At 43.9% G+C, this 26,027-nt stretch overlaps 1 protein-coding gene across 1 annotated transcript in view; it reads left to right on the top strand.

The window, feature by feature from the left end:
• SHPRH (SNF2 histone linker PHD RING helicase) overlaps positions 1 to 26,027 on the top strand; it is a 763,974-nt gene that overhangs the window by 144,196 nt on the left and 593,751 nt on the right. Inside the window, exon 6 of the mRNA XM_085612283.1 lies at positions 5,801 to 5,951. Coding sequence (XP_085468409.1) covers positions 5,801 to 5,951 — 151 coding nt within the window. The remainder of the gene's footprint in view (positions 1 to 5,800; positions 5,952 to 26,027) is intronic.

The raw sequence follows: 26,027 nt of genomic DNA, 5'->3' as shown, positions 1-26,027 counted from the left end.
CATAGGGATTTCGAGTTGTTGGTTGTGGGGGATTTTAACACCACGTTTGAACCTTTGGGTGATACTGCTTACAATCTTATGGCAGAAGAGGACGAAATTTGGGGTATACCCCCATTAGAGGTTGTGCCTATAAAAAAATGGTCAGATGTGGCAATCCAAATAGCTGGATTGTGCCTCGGATATAAACTGAGGGCCGTAAATGGACGCACACCCTCTGACATGATAGGAGCAAATACATTTAATAATGGGCGTAGGGCAAGTCGCATAGATTATGTATTGATAGGTTTGTCCCTTTTGCATTGTGTGAAGGACATGGCTGTAGTCACCCGAATAGAAAGTGATCATGACCCTCTTGTTGTCACATTGGAGGGCTTATTGGGTGGAGCAATGTCAGCTAGCCCAGCGGAGGGACAGTTAGGTTTAGTGTTGGGTAATGACCTACGTCATCTGCGGTGGGAAAACGTCTCCAGATCCCAGGAGTTATTGTCGAAGATGAATTCCGAGATGGCCAGGGTACTGGATGTCTGGGCTTCAGGAGAGGGAAACCCAATCCCCCTGACTCAATTTACTGACATGCATACAGCCCTGTTTGAGAAACTTAAACTGTTCTTTTGTAGACCTGTGGGGTGTGGGCAGGCTAAGAGGAAAGGAAATAAAACTGAGGGATGGTTCTCCGTCAATTGTCGACAGATGCGAAGAAACCTGGGGTTAGCCCTGGGTGAAGGTGACCCAGGGAAGGTCAGGTTGGCACGCACTTCTTATAAATTAGCACTTAAAGATGCAAAAAAAACCTGGGACCAGGCAAGATGGTCCGAGCTTAAAGCTGCCTGTTTGTCGCGGAACCCTAAAGTGTTCTGGGACACTTTTAAATGGGACCGGGGGGGATCCCGGACCCCCCTCAAAATAACGTTCCCCAACATCATTGGGTGGAGTTTTTCAAACCCCAGTACGCTTCCTCGGAGGACGAACAGTCCCTAGGGACACTCGAGCATACATTCTACTCTGGTGAGGTGTTCACTTTGGGGGACGTGGATAGAGCTTTGAACACCATCATCTCTGGTCGTGCTCCCGGGATGGATAACATTCCAGGGGATGTGTTCACAAATCATAAACCATCTTGGCGCCTGTACATTAGATATTTAGCAAATGTTATCGCTTGTGGGGCTCCGATCCCGGCCTCTTGGAAAGGGGCCGAGATTATACCGGTCTATAAAAAGGGCGATAAATCAGTTGCGGCAAACTACAGACCAATTAGTCTCATCGACGCCATCCAAAAGATCATGGGGCGTCTGATTCTTTATAAGATACAGTCTTGGATGGAAGAGGAAAACATTCTTTCCCCGCTTCAAGCTGGTTTTCGTCCCTTTATAAGCACTATAGACCAGGTCTTCCGGTTTATTAACATCTACTGGAAGACCGTAGTTTTGGGAAAGGGAGCCCTATACGTGGTTTTTGTTGATCTGAAGGCGGCTTTTGACCTGGTGCCGCGACGAAGGTTGTGGGACATTCTCAGTAATTTAGCTATTCCTTCTGATTTGCTGTCCTTGATCATTCGTCTACATGAGGACAATCACGCACGAGTCAGGTGGGGCACAAAAGGCGAAGTCACAGACTCATTCCCGGTTGCAAGGGGTGTACGGCAGGGTTGTGTGCTTGCACCTACGCTGTTTTCACTCTTTGTAAATGGGGTGGTTGACTTCCTTCAGGAGTTCCCCACCGATGCTCCTGTGTTGGCAAACGAACGCATACCAGTCCTCATGTTTGCGGATGATACCTTGATAGTGTCCAAGACCCCCAGTGGTTTACAGAAGGCCCTGAGTAGATTCGAAGCTTTTTGCTCGTCTCGTGGTCTGATAATAAACACAGACAAGACAAAATTTATGTCCTTTAACGAACACAAGTCCTTCCGGGGTAAGGTTTTTATGAACAATGTTCCTCTGGAAAAAGTAGATGCATTCACCTATCTGGGGGTTTTACTTCAGGCAGACATGAGCTGGGCTAAGCAAATTAAATCAGCTACCCTGAAGCATAAGCAACAGACAGGGATTCTGGTAGCTAACTTTAATACCTCCTTCACCAAACCGATCAGCCCATTAATGGAGATATACAGCCTTAAAGTTTTAAGTTCTACCCTTTATGGTGCCGAACTTTGGGGGTTCCAGAATTTATCCACCTTAACTGTAGCGGAAAATTCTTTTTTGCGAAAGACTATTGGTGTCCCCCAAAGTACTCCTATGAGCCCACTACTACTAGACATGGGTAGGAAATCTATAAGGGATTTGGCCAACCTCCGCCCCCTCCTATATTGGAGAAGACTATGGTGTACGCCAGAGCTCTCACACTATACTAAAGGCTTAAAAGACGTGATGGACTCTGATCACCACCACAGGATCAAATGGCTGGGGGAAATAAGATCACTGTTGGCCAAATTAGGCTTAAGTGATCTTTGGGAGGACCCCCAAAATGCTTCTTTTCCCTCAAAGAAGGTCCTAAAGGAGTTATACTGGGACCTGATAATGGTTACAACGCGTACTAAGGGTGTATGCCAAGAATTGTCTGGTAGGTTCCTTGAGATAAAATCTAAGCCCGCTTTAGAAGATTATTGGGACTTTATCGAGAAACCCCATTACAGGAAGTTATACTTCCAACTGAGGATTGGCACCCTATCCGTAGGATCATTTAATGGCAAATGGGGTGGGGTTTACAAGAAAGTTTGCCCTAAATGTATCGATAAAGATGAATCCATTAGCCACTTGTTGTTCTTTTGCCCACTATATAAGAAACCTCGTGCAAAATGGATTATACCTATCTGCAAGATTTTGGGTTTTAAGAAGCATGATGAGGCCCTGAGAATACTCACAACGGATCCCCTACAGCCTATAGCAATAGCCATGGCCAAATTCCTAGGTTGGGCTTGGTCTATTAGGTCCAGGGCGTTGTCCCAGTGTGTTTAATTAGTTTGGCCCTAGTATTTTGGGGCAAGCTACCTTCTCTCGTCTTTGGTCATGACTTTTTAATCAAACAAGGGTTTTTTTATTTTTCACAGATGAAGGGAATGTTCCCTTTCCCATTTTTATGTCAATTTATTCGACAGTCACTAAGTTTAATCTTTTTTTAATGTTTTTAGAATTTAGAATATTTATGTCTTAATAATATTGTATGTATGTGTTGCTTTTATGACAATACTGTCGAATAAACCTTTTGGATTGGATTGGATTGGTTAGAAGTTTGGACGCATATATTTTTTTGCCACAGGCATACTTGCTTCATTTCTGATTCAACTTGCACATGAGCATTTCGCAGCAAATGGGAAAACGGGGAATTTTAGCTTTTTGCTGGCTTTGTAGTCGATTTATACACTGTTCTCTCGTATGAGAAACAACACTTTTTGTCAATGTGTCTTTATGAAGCCTTGGGCTCATGTAGTCCCTTGCTCATGTAGTTACTATGAGCACTCAAACGAAAAGGATTGAAAGCGAAAACTACAACACTTTAGAATATTAATGTTTTGATTAATTTTCCCAAATATTGTGTATTAAATGGCGTTTTTATGAGCAGTTACTGCTGATTTGAGAAGGATTCACCCATTGAATATAAGAAGCCGGTGAGCAGACATGGGCGCACAGGTTCCAATTTGAAATTAAACAAGCATTTGCAATGCAATAGGTCTCGCATTTGCGAGAGTTTGAGCTATTGGCATTGTAATTGACAATGCCTTTTATTTACGTGTTCGTTTTTAAAACATAAATAAAAGGCATTGTAATTTACCATGCCAATAGCTTAGATTCTCGCAAATGCGAGACATATTGCATTGAAAATGCTTGTTACAAAAGGTATCGAAAGGCTATTGCAGTGATTTTTCTTTGCATTCAGGCCTATGGTTATATCATACTGCATTATAAAAGAAACCGTGGGACACACACTTCGAGATGATAAATCCATGTGAATCTATGAAAGATACCAATACTGGAGAACCATAGTTACAGGTAAGTAACTCATTTTCTTTTGTAACAAGCATGCATCAAAATAATTAACTTGGACTCAGACTGGGCTATTGTATAGCGATACTCATTTGACAGCGATCACAGCAAGGCCTTAGTGTTCTGACATCTTCGACGATAAGAAGAGATGTCCACATGGCGTGTGCCAGAGCAATAGTCAATGTTGAAGAATTGCACTTTCTACCGGCTATTTACTTACAAGAAACATCAGTTGCAGGGAAATTTAAAATGTAATTTTGAATGTGCTCATGAGAGTAGTAAAGAGTAAGCAATATAAGTAGTAAATAGGATCAGCCCATCATGATGCAATTTTGCATTTTGTCTTCATTTCCCCCAATAAAGGTTATCTGCAGTTAATTTATAATATTTTAGTGCGTCTTCTACAAAATACGCTTATGTTGGATTCTGTGTGACTGGCCTTTGCTACTATGCTCTGTTTTGCCCAAGTCCACTGTCTTGGTATTTAGTTTCTGTAACAGAAGAATGCTGTTCTCAGAATTCCAACATTGCTTGCCCTATGTAGTCTTGCATATTTCACAATTTTACATATTTAGTCACAGTTAATGGACTGTTATTCAAAATATAGACCTTTATTGGATCCCCAAAAATACTGTGTTTTACCCCCTCTCTCCTGCATCTGATGTATAGAAATGGCATCTCGTTTGTAACGTTGTATCAATACACAGTTACAAACTAGTCTAATTTTTGCAAATTTTGTTTAAGGAGTTTTTTCTATGCCATTTCCTTGGAAGGAGAGTAATGATGATATACTTTGGCACACACAGGTTCATGGGCAACATTTCCAACTATAAGCTTTGAGTTAGTGAATTATCTTTATAATTCTTTAAACTATAAATATACCTTGAACGCATGCCAGCAGCAAAAACATTATTTTTACATTCTATTCTTCTAGTTAGTTTAAAATGTGTTAATGGTTTGGTGGAGGTAATCAATCTTCAGAAAACAACCTGCTGCGGTTATTGGCTTTGACACATGTTTGTGATCTCATTGTTTTTTCACAAAGTTGCACAAATGTAAAGACCAGTGAGGGGGAGACACATTGCATGCTTATACTTCTCCTTTAATGTCACCCCTCTTAGCAACCTACATCATAATTGGGATATTATGAGGCCTCTTTTGATTGCTGTTCCCGGAACAATATACCCCACTTTCCTGTTTTTCGAATTGCCTTATTATGCCATTTGTTTTAACACCCTTATGCAGGCTTACTCTAATGTCCAATGTTTTTTATGTCTTGCCTACTAGACAGTTAAGTGTGTGCACCTACAAAATGATGCAGCTTCCACGTCATGTCACTTTTTTTTTTCTTTTTACTTCAGTCATGCTGCACAGCATCCAGGATGCTGTACAACATATCTAAAAACCACAGGCAAAGCCAATAGGCACCAACGGCAGATGTGTTGGCTTTGCCAGTGCATGTTTTGTTGTGCACTCTTTCTATCATAGTGCTCTGTTCATAGTGCTCTGTACATTGATAACTTCCGTTTCTTCCTTGGCCTTCTCTCACGCCTCATGCTCCTCTTTTACATCTGAGGAAGGTATTTGAGATCACATTGTTTGTCACAACATAATTGAAATTATTTGACGATCAAGCACAATGAGATTAATGATTGGCCTCATCTTACCTTTGACTTCTGCTGTTTTACAATCATGTACTAACAGAACCAGGATGCTTGATAGTAGTTCTGTTTTTCTTTTTCCGCTCAGATGTTAGCAACACCCATTTTATAGTCTGTGGGGTTATTGCATTAAGTCTGTGATTATGGGTTTTGTTTTAGCATTATCCGTGAGCGTCCCATTGCTGGACCTGATTGGCCTGGAGGAATTCTCGCTGATGAGATGGGACTTGGAAAAACAGTAGAGGTGCTCGCTCTTATCCTGTCCCACCCCCGGAAACATGTTGAACAGGATGCATTGACGTTACCTGAAGTAAGGACACTATGGCAGAAATTAGACCTTGTTAGAATGTACTTTGTCACTTTCCTCCAGTTTTCTCTCCTTTTCTTTTCGGATGCTGCTCTTTTCTTTCCTTTTGTGTGTATCATTTTGTTCAAAAACACAGGGCTTGATTGACAGAAGTGACTCGTAAGCCTAGAGCTCGCCAAACTTGCTGAAAAAGCCCATACAGACAACTTTAAGAGGGGCACACATTTAGCCACTGAAAAAAGAGGTGGGGTAACCTCTACAAAATATATATATTCAATCAAAAAGGCAAAGGTTAAAGGGACATAATAGTTAGGGGTTGTAATGTTTTAAAAGCAAAAAACACTTGAGTTTATTAATAATACTTTACTGAGGTAATTATAACTTGTGCCCCCTACACGCAATGCTTATGACCTTACAAATTATATCACTCATGACATGTTAAATGACTTCATAGATGATATCACTGATGACCTAATTGAAGCTACTGCTTCTCAAGTAGAAACCATGTAGTACTGGAGACCAGCCGTATTCAGTATGGCAAAAGTTATATGGTACACACTTTAGCTACCAGTGAAGTTTCAAGTGCAAGAAGTACGTCATTCAAACAAGGTAAAGATTTGAGTGCAAGCAGTGTGAGTTGCAGAAGTGTGTTTTAAATAGATTGTACCTTAATTTAAAGGCCTGTTAGCAAAAATATAAGAGAAGAATCAAAGTCTCATTACAATACATTATTCACCTGTATATTATATGCTCATGTTAAAGAGTTGTCATGTAGTTTTATAGACCATTTACATATATTTGGAGCTGTAAACGGTGAAGATATTTATTTCCAAAAGTTCAGTAAAAAATCTAAGACAATATCTATTGTTGTAGAATGTATAATCTATGACTGATTCAATTATAGACAGTTCAAGTCGCTGTATGATTGCAAGCATTGTTTTATTTTTTATTTTATTTTTTTAAATCTTTTTATTAACAAAAATAAACTTGTTGGTCATTTTACAGTTGCACTTATAGATTATACATTGTTGCATCCATGAACTATCAAACATCATTATCATTTCAGGTGGAATAGTACTCAGGCTGGAATCAATACCGAAACATTACGGCGTTAACGGTTCATCAAGGGAAGGGAGCATGGGAGATTCACACAGGTTTCCACGGTATTCATTCCATTTAGACCAGACCACCACCCATTTCCTGGGGCACCCCGTGCCGTATAAACTGTCTTCTCTTGCAGCATACACCAGTCCATGTCCTTCTTCCATGCACTAATCAATGGGGGTGTTCCCGCCCCCCATAGGCGTGCTATGTTTCGTTTTGCAATTGCCTGCCCCAGCGTTGCCCACATTTGACCTTTTATTGACAAGTCCGTGGGCTCCCAGATGTTTAGGAGGCACCTTTTAACTTCAGGACGTAATCTTACCCCCCAGACCTCACTCATACAATCGTGCACCCGCACCCAATATGTTTGTATTTGAGGGCATTCCCATACTATGTGAAAAAATGTCCCCCTCTCCCCACACCACCTTCGACAAAGCCCATCTTCACTCCTCCCCATCAACATTAGTCGGTACCTGAGATGTATACCCGGTGCAGTATTTTAAGTTGTATCAGCCTCAGCTTTGCCGATATCGCCACCTCTTTGGGGGATGAAAGTGCCTCCCTCCATTCCTCATCATCAATCTCCAGACCGTCAGTCTCCCATTTCCTCCTGAGAGTAAGCAATGGATCTGGGGTGTGGTGTATGAGTTTTTTATATGTTAGGGATATGGTCCTCTCCGGCAAGTAACCATCAAGCAGTCTGTCCTCTAAGGGGGAGGAGTCCGGGAGCATTGTTCCTGGTGGAATATTTGATTGGAGAGAGTGTCTGATCTGCATGTTATGGAAAAACTATGTTTGCGCCAAGTCTTAAGTTTGCTGTAAGGAGGCGAAGGTCACCACACCCTTGGATCCCCATAGGTTCCTTATATGGGATATCCCTATCAAATCCCAATTACGAAATCCTTTGGTGCGACCCAGTGACCCAAGCCTTTCGGAGACCCAGAGCGGGGTTGCCAATGAGAGTTTGTCGGCCCATCCTAGTTTTCGGCTCACAATATGCCAAAGTTGGACAGAGTGCTTTGTAGGCCCTGTAAGATGGAACTTGTTAGGTTTTGAGTAAAGCGCGGCCTCAAAGTTCCCCCCGGGGAGGAGCCACCTGTCCATCCAATACCCGGGATCATCCCCACTCCTGTATGTGCCCTGGTTGATAGCCGAGAGGTGTGCTGCCCAGTAGTATTTACGGATGTCCGGAAGCGCTATACCCCCGTCGTACCACCCCAGTGTAAGTTTCGGGAGTGATATGCATGGAATGCCACTCCACAGAAGGTCTCTCTGAGTGGCCTCAATATCCGCAAAATACTTGTGTGGGACTAAATCAGGGTAGTTTTGGAGTGCGTACAAAAACCGCGGCAGCGCCATCATCTTAAATAGGGCTGCCCGACCCAGCAACGACAGCGGGAGCCTCTTCCAAATGGCCGTGTCTCTTTGGAACCTCTGAAGAGGTGGCACGATGTTCTTTTCGAAGCGGGACTTTACATCACCGGAGATAAAAATTCCAAGGTACATGAAACCCTCCGCGTCTATCTGGATCGGGCAGTCACACGGAATGGACGGAGGGGGGCCGTGTAATACGTAAAGTAATGATTTCCCCCAGTTGATACTGTAACCTGAGTTTTTCCCAAAGCTGGTAAAGATATCTTGGGCCACTGTGAGGGATTTAGAGGGGGAGGCAAGGTATAATAGGATGTCGTCCGCATATAACGAGATCCTGTCCTCCCACCCATCCGTCCATATGAGCCCTCGTACTGAGGGGTCCTGTCTCATCCAGGCTGCCAGAGGTTCCAAGCAGAGGGTGAAGAGCAAGGGTGAGAGGGGGCAGCCCTGTCTCGTCCCCCTCTCCAGTGCGAAAACTTCGGAGCTTTTGTTGTTCACCACTACCTGGGCCAGTGGCTCAGTGTAGAGGAGGCGCACCCACCCGATGAAATTAGGACCAAAACCCAATCTTTTAAGGACCGCCATCATATAAGGCCATTCAAGCGTGTCGAATGCCATAGCGGCATCTAATGATACCACAACCGCATCTTCCTGAATCATGTGGCGGCGACCCATCACGCCATGGAGCCGTCGCAGGTTGAGCGCTGTATTACGGTGCGGCATGAAGCCCGATTGGTCTGGGTGGACCAGTTTGGTGATTATTGGCTCAATCCTATTTGCGAGGAGCTTCGCCAGTATCTTGGGCTCAGCATTTAATAACGCCTGTATGAGGAGCACAGGTCTCTAGGTTTCTCTTCTTTAGGGATAGCCACCAGAGTGGCGACACGTTGGTCCCTCGGTACTCTCCCCAACGTTTTACTGTCTTCAAACATATTTTTGAGGTGCAGGCCCAGGCAGTCAGGTTTGAGCTTGTACAGCTCAATAAGGAGGCCGTTGGGGCCCAGGGCTTTCCTGGGCCGCAGGTCATTAATAGCTTTTGCCAGTTTGGCGGTGGTGAGTTCGCCGTCCAAGGTCTCTCAATCCTTCTCAGTAAGTGTGGGCAGCTCAATGTCAGCTAAGAGTGCGGAGGAATCCTCCTCTGATCGCTCCGTCCCTCTGCTATATACTCTTTTGAAATGTGCTGCAAACTCGCTAATTATCTCTTGAGGTTCAGTAAGGGGGGCCCCCCTCGGATCGAATCTCTACCACCACCCTCTGCGTCATCTGCTTTTTGTCCAAAACAGGAAATTAATTTGCCCGCTTTGTCCCCTTGGTCATAGAGTTGGCCTCCTCTATCTCTCGCTAGGTTTTTGGCGGCCTCAGTAGCTAGGGCCTTATACTCAGCTGCTTTCAACTGCATTTGATGCTGGGCCTCTGGGGTCCCGTGCACCTGCGCCTCCCCCTCCAGTGCAAGAAGATCCTGTTCGATGGTAAGCATTTGTGCCTCCCTTTCCTTACGCTGGCCGGCAATTTTGGAGAGGGCGTCACCACTCAGTACAGTCTTAAATGCTTCCCAGAGGATAGTAGGGGAATCCACTGTCCCAACATTGTCATTGAAATAGTGATCTATCGAGCGAGTGATCTCCCTCTTAATCCCGGGATTGCGCAAGAACCAAGGGTTTATGGGCGTCACACATCCTACTTTTTGTTCCCCAATGGTTAAGTGTGTCCACAAAGGGGAATGGTCCGATATACCCGAGCCAGGTGTTTAATTTCCTGAACCATAGTGTCGTGCTGCAACGGAGTAAGGAGATAATCTATCCTGGAAAATGTGTGGTGTGGTCCCGAAAAGAATGTGTACTGCAATAGATTTGGGTGGCGGCAAAGGTCAATTAGCCCAAATGCCTCCAAAAGATTGGAGAGCCACATGTGCCCCGTCGCAATGTTTCGAGGCGGGTGTCTATCCAGTTCTCCCGACACCACTACGTTGAAGTCCCCCCCAACTAGAAGCTGCCCCTCAGGGAGGGAGAGGAGGAGTTTACTCTGATCCTGATATGATTGGTTTTGGAGACCAGGTGGAATATACACCGTCACCAGGTTAAGTGTGCGTCCTGCCCATTTTCCCGTGAGCACAGCATAGCGGCCCAGGGGGCCGGCTCTGTGTGTTCAATGACCATTGGAAAGTTACGGCGCACCAAAATGCCCACCCCGCAGGATCCCGAGGTGAAGCCGGCATGTGTGGCCAGTTTGTTGCCCCCTCTGTTAAGTGCTTGGCACGTGTTCCAGTGAGGTGCGTTTCTTGCAAGAGGACGATATCTGGGAGGTGCCGTTTAAGAAATTGGAGTACTATACTTCTCTTAAGCTTGTCTCCCAACCCATTAACGTTCCAGCTAAGGATCTTAAGACTTTTATCCCACCTCATAGCCATCTCCAAAAACTATTTCAGTACGTTGTCCATAGTGCCTGCAACCCCGCGTCACCCCACAAAGACATTTCCTACATGACCCACTGAGTCCCCCACCACCACTTTGAACATCACAAACCACCCATCAACAACAATAGAACTGTCGACCCCCCACCCTGCTACCCTGCCATGTAGGTTTACAACTACCCTCATCCCCAACTAGCAGAGCGCCTTTCGCCGCAAACAAAGGAAGGAGAGAAAAAATCCCCCCCCCCCTCCCCTTTAAGAACTGTTAGGTGGGGAGTGCGCTAGCACCAACTCCGCCGGTGAGCGCCGTTCCCCATATCTGTTACAACTGTTCCAGCATATGCATGCACATTACAAAGAGGTTCCAGTGTCCCCTGCAGTGTTTTCCCGCTCCCCTATCGATTATGTCACTCAATGTTCCGCGTCCAGTCGAGCGATCCGCCCGTGCAGAGCAAATACTTAAAGTCAGGCAATGTTTCCGGACCGTCCCGTATAGAGGCACCCTCTTCCGGGAATCGAGAAAGCGGCCCCTACACTGCTAGCACCATCCCGGACAAGCCCTCCCTCCAATATCGTAGAAAAGATTATACATTACAGTTCGGTTTGCAGCCATCTGGGAATACCGCCCTCCGACCAACGCAGTGTCTCTAACGTCTCTGGACGCCATCCAGGTCCGGGCTGTGGGATCTCGATCGCCATGAGCGCTGACTCAGTCTGTCCGCGTCAGACTTGCCATCTAGGGATCCCGGTGACTTGGCCTGGGTATCTCTCCAGTCGTCCCCTGTAGCTTTTGCTGACGGTTGCGATGCTCCTCTGTCCAGCCAGTCCTGCACCTCTGAAGGTGCGGTGAAGAAGAGGGATCTGCTGTCATCGATTACTTTGAGCTTTGCTGGGAAGAACATCATGCATTTCGGGGATGTCCTTTCCCCGTAGCACCGCTTTCACCCCATCAAATGATCGTCGCTCCCGTTGCACCTTGAGCGTGAAATCAGGGAAGAACCTGACCATCGCATTCTCGTACTGTAGGTCTCCCCTCTGTCTGGCGGCTTGCAGAATGGCGTCCCGATCCCTATAGTTAAGGATTTTCGCGATAATGGTTCGCGGCGGGGCTCCGGGTTTAGGCTTGGGGAGAACATAGCAGAGAGCCGTTTCGGTTCCAGGCTGTTAAGGATCAGTTCTTCGAGGAAGAGGTCCACACTAGGCCCTTCCGAACCTTCTGGAATACCCACCACGCGGATATTGTTCTGCCGGGCCCTACCTTCCTGATCTTCGAGCTTCAGGGCCACCTGACGGTGTTTGTGGACAAGTTCGTTAACCCTCTGTTCAAGTTTCTTGGAGGAGGCCTGAAGCTCCCTGATATCCGGCTCGTTAATTCTAGCTTTGTCCGATGTTTTGTTAAGGTTTGTGCGCAAAAGATTCATTTCAATGGACATTTTATCGATTTTCGTCTCAAGGGTAGTCTCCAGGTTTTGTGTAGCCGCCATTATGGTAGCCAAGGAGGGTTCTGCCGGTGCTGGTTGCTCCCCCGTTGCGCCCTCAGTCTGAGGGGTTGACCTCGGGACCGCATACTTATCAAGCTTGTTCGTTTGGGCCGCTGCCGCCCCTTTAGGTTTCATTTTGTGGTCCCCTTGTAAAAGCCGCCGGCTACCAGGGTATGTTGTGATCTTGCGTCACTCATCCAGTAACGTCCCGCAAGCAGGCAGCAATCTTATTCTTCCGGCCGGTTAGTCTCTCCTTGATATATCTGCGCTGTCCCCCCTCCATAGTTCCCACCGCCACTCAGCAGAGGGTATGTCTGCCCGCAGTGACAGGCCTCACCCCGATCAGCAGTCGTGTCGTGTGCAAGCCAGGTCTTCCTCGTCCGCCACCTACACACGGTTCGCACTCTGGCCAGCCAGAAAGGGAGGATGGGCGCGCTCTTCGTGGGTCCCCTTCCTCTACGAGGGCCTGTGCAGCTAGATCTTAAGGCAGTCAATCGTGATCGCTTCCGGGTGAGCTTCAGTACTCTCATCCCGCAGTAGGCCGCCACACACACCTTTCTCCCTCCGTACCTGACTCTCTGACGTATGGGCAGCGGAGATCAATCCCCGGCTTTGTAGCACTTCTGTCAGTTCATGTTGGGGTTTATTTTCTCACTTCGAGACTGGGCCGTAAGGTCCTGGGCCGCCGGGGCACAGCCAAGGGTGAACGTGGAAGCAGGGCCCGGATGCCCCGCAGCGCGGCCCCCGTCAGTCACCGCCACGGCCCTGTATCCTCGCCGGGGCAGACAGCAAACTCCTCACCACCACCCCCAGTGGTCTGTCTCACCGCCCAATCATTGTGCCGATGTATCTTGGGGCTGGTTGATGGCACCGGGGGTCCGGTCTGCTCTCTGTATCCAGGCACCCCCACTGGCCGCAGATTCAGGCTGTTCCGCAGGACTTGTGCTCATGCTGCCTTACAGTGCGGAGAGATACGTGCCGCCTATCCCAGGCTCACCAGGCCGCCGTTTCAAGCGCATGTACACCGCATTTACGGAGGCTTCTCCGCACCTCCAAAAGCCGGCCCCGGTCTCCAGTACCCACAGGCACCGCGATTGTCACCAGCGTTAGTCTGGCGGGGCGCCGCGCCCCCGACGACCGGTTCCGCCGTAGGCCTCAGCGCCGGGGCGTTGCATGTGCGCTCTGTGGTAGTGTCCGCTGACCGCCTCTTAGCAGCTCCCGGGCGTCTTCCTCCCGCATCAGGCGCCTCTCGGTAATGGAGGCGTCCTCAAATCTCCGGAGCACAGAATCCAGCACCGCAGAGGTTCAATAGGATCTGCCCACCTCTTTGTCGTGCTGCATTGAGGATTATTGCCCTGATTTTCAGTGAAAGTAGGGATTCGCTCCGGCGGAGCTCGCTCCTAAGCGGCCATCTTTGCGGGCGCTTAGCCACGCCCCCGAGTATGCATCAATTGCAAGCATTGTTAAAATGGTGCACACCGTGCTTCTCATTCCAAGATAATGTGTTTTTACTCCTCCATAATTCAGGGGCTTGTCAGTAGGATTAGGTTGTGCATGCCATATAATTGGCTTATGTATAGAATTGAAGCTGTTCTCTTGAAACTGTATGTTATATGCTGCTAACCCAGTTGGAGCAGTGACAACACAAGACAAAGTTGAATCATTTTTTTTCTGTAGGTAGCTTCTAATTACTTTAATTAAGAAACTTTTTCCAGTTCCAGCTTGTCCACTCACATACATTCTGATTGGTTCAAATGATGTGCATGAGCACTCTTTATTTTCATGTAGTAATCCATGATCAATTTGTTTTGTGACTTCTTCATAAATTTGTTGTTGTTCATCATTCAGTTGTTGTTCCAAATTTGGTAAGTCTATTAAATCTTCCTGAGCTTGATTCATAGCTGTTTCCACTTCAGTCATGGCTATTGCAGCTTCATTTTCTACGATTGGTTGTCCTAGGGGATCTTGACTGAGCGTACCAGAACTTTGACTGTCTTGAGAACTGTCTCTAGCTACTTCAGCTGCAATTGTAGCTTCTTGTTCAATTTCTTCATTTAACATTTGTACATAATTTGTGAAAGTACTGCATTCTATGCTATCTTTACATGCATTAAAGGAATTTTCATAGCTCTGAAAATCTCCAAGTAATTCATCTGAACGCCATGGTTTAAACAGCTGTAAAAGTGCTAATTAGTAATATTCCTTTTTGTCAGTAGTGTCGCAACTCAGCTTCCTGTGATTAATCAGACTTCCTTTTGTTTGTTTCACCAAACATCCTTCCTCACCAATGACTTTATATTTTCCATTGTTAATGTCTTCTGTGGCATTCCGTGTAAAAATGTAGTTCTGCAGCACTTCATAGAGACACATGTTCTCAAGATGATGACTTCTGTTTGGGTAATATGTGTCCAACATATTTGTTTTCAAAATGTCTGTACTTTCTGGTTCGTTCTCTGCTAAATATTCAATTTCTCGAATAGATTTCAGTACCCGATTTCGCATTCCTGCAAGGCCTAAACTTACCCAAATTATTCTTCTGGATTTGGAGTACAGACTTGCAGATGATAACCTATCTGAGCATTCGTATGAGCCAATTTCTCGATATGCGATAACATCTTTAAACTGAAACTGTATAGCTTTTTACTGACAGTCTTCTCGTGAGAAATCTCTTCCCACATTTCTTTCAATTCCGTTTTCTCAGATTTAGTGATGTAAGATGTGACATACCGAGCAACAGCAATAGAATTGTCAGCTACATACTGAATATCCATGTTACCATGTTACCATTCCACATGGATAAAATGACTGGGTTGTAGTCATGTATATATTTCTTCTTAGGTTGTAGGTATTTTTCGGAGATTTTCTTGTAATGGTATGTCGCACAGCTGACATAAAACTGTTTACTCTTCCTTTTGAAAGAGCAGGTCGTGGAAATCCAAATCGACATTTTGTGTAGAATTTATCTATACTCTTGTACTTTCGTCGACAATATTTTCCACACCGATGACTTTGGAAACGTAAAACTTGCTCTTTTAAGTTTTTTTCTTCTGTGCTTTTAGGTACAGCACATGTTGCATATTCTTCAATGAAAGATAAAACTGCATCATCAGAATCTGTTCCAAATTTTGGGGCATCCTTGATCCATAACAGCATATGAATATGAGGAGCACCTCTTGCTTGGTACTCTTTTCTCCAAAAGAAGTCCACAACTTCTCCAAGAGGTGGATTTTTTTTATTGCAGATGAAGGACATCATAGCCTCAAATCTATGATTGAAATATCTGCAAACATTAACCGGATCCAATGAGCACAATTCTCCTGCTGTCTTGTATTGGATGTTTTCAATATTTGAATTTGCCTCTCGAAGAAAATCCAGTAAATCATCCCACGCGTACTCAGCACAGCTTAGGGTAAGGAACCATGTAGGAGTTCCTAAATTCCGTAACATACATTTCAATTCTCCATGGCGTCGGTACCAATATTCATTAGTTCCACGCTGACAAGCCATCAGATTAATCAATTGAGATTCCAAATGATCATCTCGCTGTTGCACTTTGTTCATAAAATCCTTTGCAGACACATTATGTAGATGTACTCCAGTTTTTAAAATGTGATTTACTGCATAAGATAGTGCAGACAAGTCACTTTCAAATAAAAGATGGAACAAATAAGGAATACTTTGACGAAATCTTGGATCTTCTGCATATAATCTTGTAGTCCGAAGCAGGAATCTGTACTGGACATTCATCATATCGTCCACCTTTTCCTGTAGGAAACAGCTGGGGAAAACAACGAGCTTCCAAGCTCTCCTCCCATACACTCACGGGAGTTCCTTTTGCTTTTTTCATCTGAAACAGATCAATAGTGTTTCCCATAACTTCTTTAGAATGAAGAGAATGTATGCTGAAATGTTCATAAATTTCTTCTTCTTTTGACTTATCCACTTTTTCAATTTACCCAGTTGGTATTCCTGTGTCTGCTAGTAAAACGTCTTCATCTTCATCCATATAAATTGATTCATAGTACTTATCATTTCTTTTCAATTATAAATTTGCTCTTTGTACTTTTCGTACATCTACTAGCTCCTGCCAAATTTTCTTATTCTTTGTAGGTACACCATTAACCAGAATAACTAATGGTTCAGTTTCCAAACTATCTGCATCAATTGTTTCAATATTTTTTTTCAAATCTAATGGCAAATAGACAACTCTTCCTTTTAAACCTCTTTGTAAATCTGAAGGAGGTAATTTACCTGTTTTGGGCTCCATACGAACTATAGTCTGAAACGGATGGACACATTGAATGAGTATAGACTCATACGTATTTAAATCACTAAGTTCTGCAGGAATATCAACCAATTCTAAATTATTATGTACAGCTGTAGCTGGCATTTTATTTTCTTCTCACTTGTTATAACAGTATTTACAAATACGCTGATCTTCACCCAAATCAAAGCAATTTTCCAGAAATAGATATGTAGCAAAATCCTTGCACTCATAATTATTTTCTTTTTCACTTTTTTTATAGAGATCAACATTCCTTGTTTGAGTTTTATAATGGCTTCTCCGGCAACAAATACAAGTAATATTTGGTCTTTCATTAGAGATGATAGGAAATTTTGTCATTTGATCTTCAAAATGTTTACTAACAGTGAGTTCTATATTCTCTTCCACATTTTCTTCAATAACTGTGTCATTTCCTGCACTTTCTTGTTCTGGACCAAAGTAACAAAACTGAATATCATCAGTAACCTTCTCTACATCTGATACAGATCCACGCAACAGAGCACTATTCAACTCATTTAACTTTAGTGCTGGACTTTTAGCAAAATACAATCTTCTCACAAACTTTCTCATTTCAGTATGATGTACTGCCAGCATCCTAAAATGGTGAAAAACACTTTGACAAACTTTCCTAGAAAGACAAGCCAGAGAATGTCCTTGCAAATCAGTATTCTTTCTCGCTCTGCATGGATCTAGTCTTTGAAGCACCTTAATCTTCTGTTTAACACTTTTTTTACTATATTCTCTTCGAAAGTCACATCATTTATCAATAGATTCTTGTCGTACAGTACAAATACTACTACAATTCCAAGTGTACACTGGGGCTTTCGGACGTTTCCCCATAACCTCATCAGCTAACACTTCTTCCTCATTTCTTGGAACCATTTTCTCCTTTTCCATTACACAACCATCTTTAACTTCATAAGTTCGACCACTGGTGTCAACTGCATGCAGCAAACTATTACTTTGAAGATAACTCTCTTCATTAAAAAATGGTTCAGTACTTGAACTATGCTTCCATTCTCCTAAGAACACATTACAAAAGTTATTTTTTTTCACTACTCTTTTCCTTTTGCTTTTTGACTTCATTACATTGACTATTTTATCTAATGTACGGATCCTGTTCAAAATTCAAATGAATAGTTTTCTTTTTAATTCCAAAGCCTTTGCAACAATTGATTCAATATGTTTCTTTTTCTTATAAAATATTGCTTTCGTCCTATATTTTTTCACATCCTTTAGCAAATTGAACACCACTCTTCTCTGAAACATTTTTTTACGAATGTTTTGTAATTCTGTGTTTCTTTTTAAGTCATTCTTTCTTGCTTCTGATTGTACATTAGCATTTAGTATTTTCTTTCTATTGTCTTGTTGTTTTCTTCTTGAAACACTATTTGCAGTGGATATACTTTGTACATTTTTTCTATGTTTGAGGATATTTTTTTAAAAATCCGTAGTCTGCTTACCAGAAGACTTTTTCTTTTTTCCAACATGAGGTTCTTCAACTAATTTTTGTTGTCCAGTTGTCTTCAAATATAGATGTTTTTGCTGTTCTTTTCTCTTTCTTGATTTTATAGGCATGTTTAATTTATTTCAGTGTTGTTCAGCAATACCTAAAGGAAACAAAAAAAAATACCTTTATGTAATTTAAATATATTACTATTTTTTTATTGAGCTTTTCAAATCCTATCATTTGAGCTGCCCCTTTCCTATGAGTGCAAGTCTTACAGAACAAGAGCAACACGAATTAAATCTCTGACAACAATTCCTGTGTGCAGACAGACTCATGGTGTGATTCTAGTCAGAAAACGATATTTGATTGGCAATTTCAAAGCACATTTACTACTGTGGTAGAGCAAGTGATAATTACTGTAACAGCCTGACACATTTTCCTTATAGTTTAGAGAGGCAGAAAAGAGCACATGTCCTAACAGCTACTTGAGACCATGAGCATGTGGAACCTGGGTGAGTGATTAGACTAGAGCAAAGGAAATGAGCCTTGGTGATGTTGAATGTGTTAGCGTTAATCACTGCTATCTGAAATACCACACAGTGCTGAATAGTAAGCATGGGAATGCAGGAGAAGCAGCTGCCTGTATGCTAAGAGTGTGTTTCTGGAGACTGTGTATTCTCAGGTGCAAGAGAGATCTGCATGGACGCTTGCACAACTGCATGAAGACTGCAGAGATGTATGTAAGAGCACATGTGGTAAGGGTTAATTGGGCTTATGAAAATGTAGGAACTACCTCACTCATTACAGTACTGCAAGGAAAATCTACCCTGTTGTTTTCAAATGTGTTAGCATTTGCCTCTCATCTGTGAGATGGTGATGTGTGCTGTATGCTAACCATCACAGTTAGAGAAAACAAGCTGCCCCTTTCCTACGAGTGCAAGTCTTACAGAACAAGAGCAACACAAATTAAATCTCTGATAACAATTCCTGTGTGCACACAGACTCATGATGTGATTCTAGGCAGAAAACAATATTTGATTGGCAATTTCAAAGCACATTTACTACTGTGGTAGAGCAAGTGATAATTACTGTAACAGCCTGACACATTTTCCTTATAGTTTAGAGAGGCAGAAAAGAGCACATGTCCTAACAGCTACTTGAGACCATGAGCATGTGGAACCTGGGTGAGTGATTAGACTACAGCAAAGGAAATGAGCCTTGGTGATGTTGAATCTGTTAGCGTTACACACTGCTATCTGAAATACCACACAGTGCTGAATAGTAAGCATGGGAGTGCAGGAGAAGCAGCCCCCTGTGTGCTAAGAGTGTGTTTCTGGAGACTGTGTATTGTCAGGTGCAAGATAGATCTGCATGGACGCTTGCACAACTGCATGAAGACTGCAGAGATGTATGTAAGATCACCTGTGGTAAGGGTTAATTGGAGTTTTGAACATGTAGGAACTACCTCACCCATTGCAGGAGTGGAAGGAAAATCTACCCTGTTGTTTTCAAATGTGTTAGCATTTGCCTCTCATCTGTGAGATAGTGATTTGTGCTGAATGCTAACCATCACAGTCCAAGAAAACAAGCTGCCCCTTTCCTACGAGTGCAAGTCTTTTTTTTTTGTTGTTGTCCTCATTTGCCATTACCTCCATCCACCAAGAGAGCCAACCACCACACGCCTGCCTTAGAATATTTTGTCGATCTGTCCACCGTGTCATATTCTGGGCAGGATTTATTTATAAGGCAGGAGACTACCTCATTAAGCAGAAAAGCGGAGAAGCACCAGTCAGTAATGACAGACCCAGGGCCTACATGCGGGGGAGACCGATTCCCAGGATCTTCTGGAGCCTAGTTGACATAATCATCGGACCCGGGGAAAAAAAACAAAAAAAAACAACAACAACAAAAAACCCGTATTCTAGCTCCAGTTTATTAACAAATCCCAAAAAGACAAATTCTTTTTGGAGCATGATCTAGCCAAGTCAGTCTTAGAAGTATCATACAGTGATGTCAGCCAAGCTGTGTGTGATGGGGCTTTGGCTTCCACCCAAAATTTACATATTTGTCGTCTTGCAAGAATAATGGAGTAGAAAAGAAAAGACTTTGCCTGTCCATTTATGTTTTCCTCCAGTCCAAACATTATTAACGGGAGAGTAACTTTCAATGATGTACTTAAAATAGAATCCAGAGTAGCAGTTACTTTCTCCCAGAACAACCTAATAGGCGGGCATTCCATAAACATATGTATATCTGAGGCTGCCACCAAATTACACTTATTACATTTCTTCCCTGGAAGGAACTTGGAGAGCCTTAGGGGTGAAAAATAGGCCTGGTGCAGGGTAAACAAGTGGTTACGTCTTAGCCAGGCTGGTTTCACTATTTTATAAAGAAAACGATCTGATCCCTAAATCCTCACACTTGAGGGCAAACTCATTTCCCCATAACTTGTCTGGCAGGACAAAATCTCCATCCGCCTCCTCTACCATACCCCAGTACCATATTGCCACTTCTTTGCCCCCTTCTTGCATTTCTACCAATTGTTGTTCAAACTGACTATATTTCCCCACTAGAAGACCCTTCCTATTTTCAGCACGTACCCAACTATCCAACTGTAAATATTTAAACCTAGAAAAAGCCATACCCACCTTGACCCTCAACACCTCCCAATCTTGTACCCTGCCATCAGCAAATATTTCTCCCCATCTTTGAATCCCAGCCTCTTTTAACGGAATTGCTAAAGTGTCCTGCATACAGGGTGGAAGCCCGGGAGAGTCCCAGACCGGAGCAAAATTGGAGTAGTAATGTAGCCTGACATTTTTTCTGATCTGAACCCAATTTAATATGGCTGACTGCAGAATCTTTAATCTTACTTTTTTGAAATATTTCATGTCTCCAAACTTAAATAAAAAACCATCCAATGGGATGTCTACTCCCCTTAACATGGCCCTGAACATAACCCCCAGAGATGATGTTGCGGGGATTTTCAAAAGCATCCTAGAATAAGTTAGCTGAAATGCCCAGGCGTAGTATAACAGATCTGGCAAAGCCAGCCCTCCCTTTCCCCTCCTTCTCAACTTCTTCCAGGTCAGCCTTGCTGTTCTGAATTTCCAGATGAACGAATTTATTTCTTGCTGGCTTTTTTCCACTTTTTTCCATTCGAAGGACAGGGGAATTGAGTTAAAAATAAAAGTAAATTTTGGTAAAATGGACATTTTAACTAGATTTATTCTCCCAAAAATCGAGAGTGGCAGGAACGTCCACAATCTCAGAAGTTTCCTACAGTCCGTAGCAACCCAATCTAGATTGATCTGTGCCAAGCTTCCTATATCCTGAGTGATACGTATTCCCAGATATCTCATTGATGATACAACTGTAGACTGTATGTTTGGAACGTTCCAACACATGATCTCTGTTTTACTGGCATTGATGTCGTATCCAGAAATTTGCCCGAATTCTCCTGCCTTTTTAATTACCATCGGGAAAGCTCTCTGCGGGTCTGACGTATACACCAGAATATCGTCCGCATAAAGCTCTGTCCGCTTCTCCCAATCACCAAATACAAAGGGAGGTATATCCACTTCCTCTCTCAGAACATAGGCAAACGCCTCTATGTAGAGGTTAAATAAAAGCGGAGATAGCGGGCAGCCCTGTCTAGTGCCTCTAGTAATATTTATCGGGTCTGTTAAAGTGCCATTAACTAATAATCTGGCTGTAGGGGCCCTATACAATATCTCAATTACCCGACAAAAGGCGTCCCCCAACCAAAATCTTCTCATGACCTCCACCAGATAGGGCCAATTAACCCTATCAAAGGCTTTTGTGGCATCTAGGGTCAGGATGGCCAATGGAAGTGTCGTAAATAAAGTATTACGCACTCATAATTTCTATAATATCAATATGATCATGCATAAAGCAAGAGGCTGAGGCTGAGTCTGTGGTATCAGGTTCAAAAGGGCTTTATTCCAATAACTCGAGTTATAGGGAGAGTTCCATCACCACAAGGGATCAGGAAGGGTCTTCTCTGCACTTTATTCACAGAGTACAGTATTTATACATTTTAATAATATACGTAAGCAGGAGTTCTTCAGGCGGAGCAAGAGAGAATGAGATAAGAGCATGTGGGTGTGTAGGTAGGCGTCCACTTGATGATAATAGGTGAGTGTCATAGGTGGGTGGATACCTGGAGGGGGTTGCGGGATCAGCTGGAACTTTACTGGAACTTTGCCTTACTTGTGCTGAACTCGAGCATGACGTGTAACTGACTTGTAACTGGGGGAAGGCTGCTTGTGCAGTCGGGGAGTCTGGAAGAGAGGCCTTCAGTGTCAGGACGACCAGCACATCTTGTATTATCTGATATCTAAAGTCTGGAGCAGGGACTGATTTGTGACATAGGTTGCCCATCACCAAGAGCCAATGTGGCATCTATTTCTTCATTTACTGCGTAGGACTTACATGGGGGCTATGGGCTTTTCACTGACGTGAGCTTTGCAATCACACGAAAAGAGACAGGAAGGCTAGGCTTTCTCCTTTGCAGACGGGTGGTGTTTATTCCTCCTTCTCCAGGCAGGAATGTGGTTTAGTAGGAGTAAGCAGATAACCGTGCTCAATACTGTCTCGGCACCTCGGACAGGGCCCCTTTGGCTGAGGCCCAAGTGTGCAAGGCAAAGGATACGCAGCTGCGGCTCTCAGAGCGTCTGAGGCCTGAAACCTCTTTTTTTTGCTCTGGCTGAGCCACAAACATGGGTTTTCATGAAAATGCAGGAAAACATGATGCAAAACGTGTAGGCCTCAGTGCAGATTTGTCGTTTCTCTCATGGGAGAACTGGATGATGGCAGGCCACGTTATAGCATAAGCATCATGATAGACAGGCCATGGAGGGGAAATGCATGGGTTACATGCATGTGTACATGAAGCGTTGGGGGGGCACATAGGGGACACAATTTTTATTTCCTCATTCCCTCCTTGTCCCCTAGTGGGCCCTTCATGTCACATCTATTCTCATGAGACAGTCGATCTGTTCTTGCAGCATTATTTTTCCATTTTCAATGCTTTGTAAATGGGGATGTGGAACACATGCAGTAGCACACAGGCCGCAAATGGCCGGGCCACACTGCAGACATAGGCAACAACTGGATATCATCAGTAGTATTAACCCACAGACGGTCAACACTTTCCATCCCCATGCCGATATTATTCCCCAGAGCCAACTGGACCAAGTCCACGTGCCTGGGTCTTGGTGTATGCTTTGGGCAATCTTGTGGAGCCTTGTTATTGCTTTGTATACAGACGGTGCGTTATTAGGAATAAAAACGCAACAGCTGGAGCCGATGACCCTACAAGCCCCGCCCCTATCTGCCAGGATGACATCAAGAACAAGACGATTCTGAAGAACGACCATTCTCATAGCAGACTGTTCCTGGGTCAAGTTCCCCAGGGCTGATGCAGTCTCATTAGCAACTGTTTCTAGAATCCTTGTTAGCCTGCGGATAAGTTTACTATTCTGGACGGGACCTATGAAGAAAAAGAATCCTTTGTTGAAATCTGTATATTGCTCCCAAGCTGTCTCAGTCTGGTCAATGCCGGAGGCATTGAGCCCTCGTCTGTGTCTGATAAGTGCTAGTTGGAGATCTTGATGATAGTTCGATGGGGCCAAGAAAACGGGTGGTAAAAGAAATGATATGTAGCACGTCCCACCCCAGTCTAAGGGCAGTTGCACATAGGCTGTCTGGCCACAAATAAAGTAGGTGTGTCGTGATGCTCTGAAATAGGACTTTCCTTTGTCTTTAAACACTATTATAGTATTACACTCGCTGTGCCACAAATGTACTGAGCCTTCTTTTCTGACACACAAGTTCCCTTTTACTGGCAGAACTGTAAGTGAGGATGGACCTAAATTGTGTATGGGCTTGACATTCAACACTATAAAGTCAAGGGTCGCATTTCCTTGCAGATACTCTTCATTTTCTAGATCTGTACCTTTTCTTTGGGGAAGACCTTCTTCGTCTGGGAAACATGCTTCATTCATGACTTTATTCAAGTTACCCCATACCCAGTCGCCCCTACACTCCTTGTCTTGACATTCTTTGGCATCACCGTTGATGGACGTCATTAAGGCAAACCATGCTCCGCAAGAACCATTATGGGAGAATGGAAAAGGGAAAAGAGGCAACACTCCCTTCACCTTCTGATACGGGGGAAGTCGGCCACAGACCCAGCAGTCTGTAGCATTACTAGTCTGATGTGAATGGTGCAGCATCTGAATAAAGGTATTGTTGCGTAAGGCAAGTCGATATGATAGCTCATGGGATGGCAGATCACTAAATGTGTGCATTATGGTATCATAAGGGGAGGAGTGTAAGAGTGAAGCAATAGGAGGAAAAGTAGCATGTAGTATTAAGCTGATACATATTATCGTGATACACAGAAGAAATAGAAAAATCAAAGTCACTATACATCTACCACGTAATATTTTACAGTATTTGCTTTTCATCTTGCTCTTTTCATCATTATTAGTGTCCAAGATCTTATGCAAGCCAGAATACATGTTCAACCGCTTCACCACCTAGTGGACTTAATTGATCAAACGGGTTCTGACTTTTTAGATCTAAGTTTGGCTTTGTACTCCTGCTGGGGAGTCTCCTCTAGTAAAGGGGGCTCAAAGTCTGAAAAGTTTGTGTCCTTTTTAAAAGAATCGTTATTCCCGAAGTAGCGTTTACAATGATGAAGATGAACCCATCCTTTCCGTCCTTCGACTTTAACAGCTGTCCTCGTGGTTAATAATACCAACTTTGGCGTCTTCCACCTCGGCTCAAGAGGGCTCGTTCTATCAAAGTTCCTTATTAAAACATAATCACCAGGAGCGAGGGAATGTTCCTTGACCTGGGTGTTGTCAGCGAAGGCGGCAGCAACCTGCGAACGACAAGAGAGTAGTGCAGACATCAAGGAAGCCAGGTAATCTGTCAGCATGTTACTATCAACATCAGTGATCTTTTTAGGCATTGGAGTGCCCCACATATTCGGTGGTCTACCAAAGACCACTTCATAGGGAGATAAGCCTGTTCTAGAATGGGCTACCATTCGCATGTAAAAGAGGGCAACCGGCAGGGCTACCATCCAATCTACACCTTTGTCTGCGCAAATCTTTGCTAGTTTTATCTTTAAGGTCTGATTGTGTCTTTCTACAAGGCCTGCTGCCTCAGGATGTCGTACGCAATTGAACTTCCAGGTATACCCTAACAGAAGGGACACCTGTTTCATGAGTTCAGAGGAGAAAGGCTGACCGTTGTCGGAATATACGACACGCGGTAATCCATAACGTGGGAAAAACTCTCGCACCAATTGTCTGGCGGTAGTTACAGCAGTATAATCAGGGACTGGATAAGCTTCTGTCCACCTTGTCAGTGAACATACTACTACCAGGACATACTTGTAACCTCTACATCTGTCCATTTGGATATAATCCATTTGGAGGACTTCAAAAGGATGGTCAGGTGGATGGAATCCACCTTGTTCCATCGGAATGCCTTTACCTGGATTGAATTGGCAACAGATCATACATGTTCTGACCTTTTGTTTCGCTGCTGCACGCAGGTGCTTGTTGAACCATATATTCTGTAAGCTGTCTAGCGTTGCTTTCTCTCCTAAGTGTGCAGGACTATGTGCGGTATTTATGATCACTTGTACCATCGAATCAGGAAGAAACCATGTTGTTTTGCCCTTAGTCATCCAACCCTGATCAGTCAGTACCCCTCCTTGTTCCGACCATTTCTTTAATTCATCTAGAGTAGCATGTGTCTGTATGTCTTGTACATCCCTGGAAGGATCCCTGACTGTCATGGCTTTGGTCATTGATGGTATCTGTGAGTTCGTCATGTCTAGTGGGGTCTGAGCTGTCTGTTTAGCAGTTCGGTCTGCCAGATCATTGCCTTGAGAAATGGTATCTGTGGCTTTAGTATGTGCTTTGCATTTCAG

Source organism: Triturus cristatus, chromosome 6, assembly GCF_964204655.1.
Source record: "Triturus cristatus chromosome 6, aTriCri1.1, whole genome shotgun sequence".
Lineage (NCBI taxonomy): Eukaryota > Metazoa > Chordata > Amphibia > Caudata > Salamandridae > Triturus > Triturus cristatus.
Note: the sequence above shows the minus strand (reverse complement) of the source record. Positions and strands in the feature narration are given on the sequence as shown.